General features: G+C 43.7%; 1 protein-coding gene across 1 annotated transcript in view; it reads left to right on the top strand.

The window, feature by feature from the left end:
* Nucleotides 1-51: 51 nt before the first annotated feature.
* SBSPON (somatomedin B and thrombospondin type 1 domain containing) overlaps nucleotides 52-7176 on the top strand; it is a 9312-nt gene continuing 2187 nt past the window's right edge. Inside the window, exons 1-2 of the mRNA XM_057363933.1 lie at nucleotides 52-268; nucleotides 6329-6523. Of these exons, the coding sequence (XP_057219916.1) occupies nucleotides 52-268; nucleotides 6329-6523 (412 nt within the window). The remainder of the gene's footprint in view (nucleotides 269-6328; nucleotides 6524-7176) is intronic.

The following is a 7176-nucleotide window of genomic DNA, read 5'->3' as shown; positions in this document are numbered from 1 at the left end:
GCGGCGGTGGCCGGCGTGGCGGTGGCGGTGGCCGTGGCCGGTGTGGCGGTGATGGGCGGCACGGCGCTGTCGGGAGCGCTGTGGCTGGGGCTGCTGTGGGCCGGGAGCGGGGTCGGGGGCAGCTGCCAGGGAAAGTGCTGCCAGGGCCGGGATGCCGCCTGCGTCGGCGAGGGATGGAGGGAGGGAGGTGGCTACGGGACCTGCTACTGCGACGGAGGCTGCCGGCGAGCCGGGGACTGCTGCCACGACCACGGCCAGGCGTGCCCGGGTAGGTGCGTCCGTCCCCGGCCCCGGAGCGGGTGGAGGGAGGGCGGGACCCCGCGGCCCCAGCCCCTCTCCGGACACCGGGAGCGCTCTCCTGCCGGGGATTCGCGCGATGGAGATTCYGCTGGGCTTCAGAGCCGGGCGTCGGTCAGGGGCTCGGGGCTGCGAGAGAGGCAGATTCCTCCTTCCTCAGCCCCGGGGCGAGGGCATGAGCAGGGACCAGGCTGGGGCAGCGCCAGGATAGCAGCARGCTCAGGAACGGGGACAGACACTTTTCTCTCACTAGATAGAAAAGGTTTCTGGATCAGCTGTCCTACAGTGACAGTCTGAAGTTATTTTACCTCTAAAATATTATGTTACTTACTTCTCACTCAGACAAGTCTCAAACATGAATTGATTGCAGGGGGGATGTCCGATTAGAGAGACAGCAGGGAAATTAATTTAGCACTGCCTGTGTGTCTCAGCTGATTCCTCACATCCTGGCCARCAAATATGAATGAAATAATTGGGGAAGTCCCCACGGAGAGGTTTTTGTCTTGAAGCATGAGTCCGCAAAAATTTACTGTGAAGGCAAAGGCTTTAAAATAAGAGTAGGAGCATGAGTGAGAGGGTCCTTTGCCAGCCCTCACAGGAGGGCCTGGCCTCCCAATGAGCAGTGGCTAGAAGGGGAAAGTAGCCCAGTTCTACCAAATGGAGTATCTGCTTTGTAGGTATTCACAGCRCCTCTTTCTGTGCTATTTCCACCCTTTGCAGTCTTCACGATTTGACTGACCTCCCTGTGCCTGAGATGCAGGACACAGACCTTGCTTTGCAGATGCTGTACTCTGTCAGCCTAATGTCCCTTCCCAGCTGGCTGGATGCATGCCAGCCTTCAGCCAAAAAGTCATGAGCCTCTGCTGCACAGTGCTGCTAATTAGGGTGTATTTAGCAGGCTCAGTGCCGTGCTGACATAGCCACATAGCGCTGGGACCCAAGTTGGCATACATCTGCCTGGACTGGAAAGGGGGAATACAACTGTCAGACAGTGTAGACCCAACCCGAGCAATGTAAAGCTGCACAGAAGAACTCAGCAGAAAAGAACTATGACCCCAGGTGTCCAGAGGAAACATGGTCAGCTCTCCCACAGCTAAATAATCTCCCCAGATTAACAGAAGGGAAAAAAATGCACCACAAGGTCTGACAGAAGGTAGCATTTTTACAATTAGCATTTTTAAAATACACTCRGTACATCCAATATGGTTCTTTCATTCAGCAAAGTAAGTAGAGGGAGAACTGGCAGGTTCCTTGTCATACAGCCACAGCACATTGCATCTTTTCATTAAATCAAATGATTTTTAATATTCATGCATAAAAGAAGAGAGCTGATAAACATGCAGTGTTAGCATTAAAACAGAGCTGTAATCATTTAAAAAGGAGCTAAAAAATGTGCTTGAGAAGTTCTAGCTTAAACACTTTCTTTACCATGACTTCTGGTGTGACTTCTGGCACCTGATAATGCCCTGCTGTTACTGAGATGGTATTTTTTGGCTCAGGCTCAGTGATGGTTGCCTCAAARGGCATTATGTGTTTGTACAAGCACACCATGCTCCTACCCTGCGTGGGTGATGGGGTACATCCAGACAGGAAGATGCAGTTTCCCTGGAGCTTCCCTRTCTCTCTGCCTCTCCTGCACCAGCTGGAATTTGACGGTCTCTGGTGGCCCAGTTCAGGGAGCTAAACACACAGGGAACTATTTCTGTTTTCTCTGTTGCCTCTTTCTGCCTGGTTTGACCCCCTGCACTGCCTCACTGCCCAGTTGTGCAACACCAATGCAAACACAGAGGGAACAGCACATTTTGCATTGATGGGTCTGGCATGRGAAGGGAGAATCCTGGCACCCTGGCAAGGTGGTCCAGAATTCACATGTCCAAAAGCTACAAAACTCCTAAGTTTCAAAAAGTGYATAAGAAGCCATTCTTTACAGGCATATGATCATATATACTCTCTATGGCAAGCAGTCATTAAGTTGTATTCTGTATAAACAGAAATTTTGAATAATTCCAGTTTATGGAATTTACACAATTTACACAAGTATGGCTGAAAATTTTGAAGTCTTTTTGTTCCTATTGGATGTTGAGGTCTCCCCACTGAGCCTTGCTAAAGTCTGTCCAAGTGTTTAATGACACCAAGGGTGTTAATTGGCATAGTTCACGGTTCTGAATGTAGAGTTCAAAACTTTAAAATAGAAATGTGAAGAAATGTGAGCAATGGTTCTCATGCTAAAGCTTGTTTGCCAACCTGTTCACAAAACATGATTTCAGCACCTGCAGAAATGACAGTTCATCCTTTGGGAAAAGTGTGAAGTGCCTCAAGTATAAGTAATCAAGAGGTGTGTTTGGAATAATACAAAAACAAGGCTCCAAAATAAAAGAAACCACTGAAAGAATGAGCAGGCACCCCAGTGGCAGGGTTAAATTGTCGCGCCTAAAAATCTCTGTAGGTCTCATGCTTTATAAATAGATGGCTCAGCAGAAGTCCATGGACTGCTGAACCCAAGTCCAAGAGTTTTTAAATAATTTTCCTTATGGTTCTAACAATGAAGAATATTTTTGAAGAAAGAATATTTTTGTACATAGAGAACATTTTAAATAGGAACTATTGTTCAGTGAGAAAGCCTGAGAAAGGAATCAGCTTGCCATTTGAATTGAAGTGGTTGCTCTGAGAAAATTGAGCTCCTTACACATTACAATATATGTTGTACAATGAGCATAGTACATTCCTCCTTTTTTCTTTTTCCAGAGATGGAAAAAAATTAAATAGTTTGACTCAGAAACAAGGAACTGCGTTTCATAGTGCGGCAAATGGAAGACAAAACCAAAGTTCTGACTACGCAAGCTGTATTCCATAAGAAAGCAATGTAATTTTTTCTGTGTATTTTTGAACTTCCAGGTGTCTCATTAGTTTCCACATTTTGGCAGAGAGAATACATCCCATCTTTCATTTTCCTTTGACTTGCATCCTCCTCGTTGTTTCAATGAATGATAATTTAGCATTGTTGTGTTACCTAAGCTGAGCAAATAGTAACACAGAGAGGGATCCATAAAGATGTAGCTATGGGTCCCTGATACTTCTTTTTGTGTTTCAAGAGATGGCACCATTCCTTATATGTCAGCTCTGGGACTCATTCTCTGTTGTGCTGGGGAATTTGACATCTTTCCAACAAGGCACAAAATTGATCTACTGTCCCTTAATAGTTGTTGGGTACTGACTGCAAGAGCGACATTTTTATCCCACTGCCTAAATTCCATTCTGGCAACCCAATATTCTTGTTTTTCCACATGACTAGGGCAATTCATCCTTCTTATTCTAAATCTTGTTGACCATGGTTTGCTAAAAATGACCAATATTTAACTGTCAGCTTGGTTTAATTCCAGTAAGACATGAAGTCATCGCTTTATTTGTTATGCAGTTACTCAGTCCCTTTGGGAATTTTCTTCACGGAAAATGTGATGTTAGACTTGATGTTATCTGCTGATCAAGGTGCTAATATGGGATCAAAGTTCTGTGGAAATTCTTACTTATTCAGGCCTTTCATACAGCCAGCTTAGAAGAGAGTCCATAGATAAGGAAAGATAGGCAGACACTTACTGTGCCTTGGGTACTTGGGTAGAACTAAGATGTGTGAGCAGGCACTGAAGTCTGTGCTTGTACCATTAAATAAAGCAGCACCAAGAGCTGTTTCTAGACCCTGCAGCCAGGAGGCAAACGCTATGAGGTCCACACTGCATTTAGCACTTTTCCTGGCTAGCCCATGGTGGGGTCTAAGACATTTTTATTATCACTGGTTTTCTTTTCTAGTTCACAATTCTTGGAACAAAAAGTCGGAGGGCTGTACTGCAACATGTCAGCGTGATGCTTTCACAGTCACACAAGTCACGTCCCTTGGGGTGCCTAGAGGTGTCTGAGGGCAGTGCCTGGTGGGGCACTATCACGTGTCTGCACATGGCAAAGGGAGTTTTTTTTTCTGTTACTTTTCAGCCCTGTTGTACAAATCACATTCAGAAGCTGTCTGGGAAGATGTTTATCAATAAGTAGAGGAAAACACCAGAGAATATTAATTGTTGAGCAGAATGGGCAGCTGGTGGCCCAGTACCCAGGGCAGCACTGTGGTTCTGTTTCAGTGGAGCTCCTTGGTGTGTGGGATGCAGCATCATCAGCCACAATACACTTGGTGCTGTCAGGGCACTCAAATGTGGGCAAGTTTGGTCAGAACAGCTGGGGCACAGTGAGAACAGAGGAAGGGAATTTTAGTAGTGTGGTAAGGATATCTGCCAARTAGCCTCTTCCAGATGTTTTATCTGCTTAATGATATTGGTAGGGGTCCAAGAAATTAGAGATGTAGTGACAGAGCAAACACTGCAATTTCTGTGTTTTATGAGAAGAGACACAAATCCCAAGGAGGTTATCACATTCTGCTCTTTCTTTCCAATGTCTTGTACTGGCAGAATCCCAGAGGGCATAAAATATTTTCCTGAAAGACTAGTTTGGTCCCATCAYTTTCCTGCAACACTGATACAAGTATGTAACTAGTGGTTAAGCTGTAAATCTTGGGGATTTAAATTGTAATCGGGAAATATGAAAAAAAATTGAAAGCATGTGATATCTTCCATTACAAGCTAATGAGAAATGGTACACATGGGAAAGGAAAAGGTTTTATTTAACTAGATAATGAGAAGCATGGCCCAAAACAATCCAGAACCAMTTTAACATAGCCCAGCCATTGATGATAAAGTGTGTTTTGCACCATTCTCTAACCTGGAGCACCTACCAGGTGGTCTCCAGGAAAAGAGGMTATTGGGAATGGACCACCATTCAGATTAAATGTCCTTGTAGACCACAAATTGAGGATGACTCGTGTAGGGAAATGATTGCTTATGCTCAGAGAATTCGTCCTCTTGATGGATGCCTGTGTGTGAGACATTTTTCTTATCTGCTCTTTCACTGCTCTGCCTGCTGAGGTTGTGTAGATTTGAAATTCCCAGGTGGAGGGGTTGTGTTTGTTCACCCAGAGATCATCCTCCTCCAGCTCCTAGGGGCTCAGCATGCAGTACAGTTTTGAAAAGTTGTAGTATTCATTCTAACTGCTAAAGGGGAAATTGTTAGGCCATAGAGTTTTCAAAACCTGGGACTTGGAGTTGGTGTTGAGGAAAGCAGTTTCATGGAGAYGTGAAATGTGTGTTTTATACAGTTGCATATTGTTTTAATGGACGAATAAAGTGAAGACTTCTGGGTTATGTARTTTCTTACCCAGGAATAATGTATCTATCACCTGATTTTGTCTGGGAATGATGCTGCAAAACTTTTTCTTCCTCTGCCTGAGGGAAATGCAGTTTTTTATGATTCAATGCTTACTTTAAAAATAATTGTTCTTTCCCCATAATTTTTGATTATGTTCAGATGAAGTTTGTGATCCATGACARCTGCAAGTCAAATATCCAATGGACTGTTCTATATTTGGGAATGAGCAGGGCCTGTGTTAAAACAGGGAAACAAAGCTGTGGCAATGCATACATTTCAGTATTGAGAAAAAAGGAGTTAGAAACYGATCAGAGGGGAATCAAGTGTGCTATTACTTAATGTTCCAGCCTTTAAACAAAATCGTGGTGTAGGAACGGCCAAGGAAGGTCAGATCAGTCTGGTGTAGATAATTAATGAGCTGGTCTCCTTTGAGGCTAATGCTTTATTCTTCAGAAGAGGGTACAGAAGAACCACACAGCTGTGGTGAAAGGTTTCCATGAGGGAATGTTTCTATGCGGACAAGGTACAGAACAGGGAGCCAACCATTGCAGGAAGGCTTGGATTTTCAATTTGAGTATGCAAACCCCTGGAAGAGCATTTAAATCCATATAAATAATATCAGAAAGGGGAAATTTAAAAAAAACAAACAAAAAAAAAAACAAACAACCCAAAAACCAAACCAAACAACAAAACCCCTCAATATAATCTTATTATCTCAAGCTTTTGAGAGCAATTAGGATAAAGCAGAAGTCCTGACTACTAATAGTGTTTTAATACCACTTTGCAGCTATTCCCTGTGTTGTGGGGGAGTGGAGTCATTGGAGTGGCTGTGCAGAGCAATGTCATCCCGGGCTGCGGATACGTAGGCGCTACGTACAACAGGAACCCCAAAATGGTGGGGAACCGTGTCCAGCTCTGGAGGAGAAGGCTGGCTGCCTGGAATACCTGACTTACCAGGGGGAGGACTGCGGCCATGAACATGGTATTTTTTCTTTGATCTCTCTGTATATTGTGTCCATCACCAACATCATGAATTTTACTGATGTCAATGAACAGCAAAAAAAAATCCAAAACCAAGCCAACCAATCTACAGTTAGCTGGTTAAAAATATAATTTAAAACTTTACTTTCCACTGTTGTTGCCTTTCCCAGCTTAGAAATGAAATTTGAGATGATTTTAGTATAGGAAGTAATATAGAAGTGGGTCTTTGTTGGAGCTCCAGAGGCAGTCATGGAAGAATATCTACAGAAGTTCACTCCCACAGGGGTGAATAGAGTTTTATACATTTTAGGAAATTAGCATAATTGATAAAAAGCACTAATTAGGAGGATAAGTGATGATGTAATTCCTTACAGGTCAATCCCCTTCTCTGGAGGCCTCCACCTTTGGTACTAGTTGAACTTGTTTATGAAAATGTGTCTCGAAGACCTTCCCAGGAAGAACCAAGTTAGGGTASSGGAAAAGGGTAGGGAAAAGTACTGGGAAGGTTACAAATATATAAAAGTAAAAAAGCAAAAATCATTCYGGTATCATTATCATATTGCTTTTTATTCAATAATTTGTTTTCCTACTCTAGTTTTTCTTAATTTCTATTAAGCAAACAACTAAGCTGCATGCATTCCTTCAGTTTCTGGA

Source organism: Malurus melanocephalus, unplaced genomic scaffold (assembly GCF_030028575.1).
Source record: "Malurus melanocephalus ecotype Western Australia unplaced genomic scaffold, MMel_1.1 scaffold_32, whole genome shotgun sequence".
Classification (NCBI taxonomy): Eukaryota; Metazoa; Chordata; class Aves; order Passeriformes; family Maluridae; genus Malurus; species Malurus melanocephalus.
This window is presented reverse-complemented; position numbering and strand designations above follow the sequence as displayed.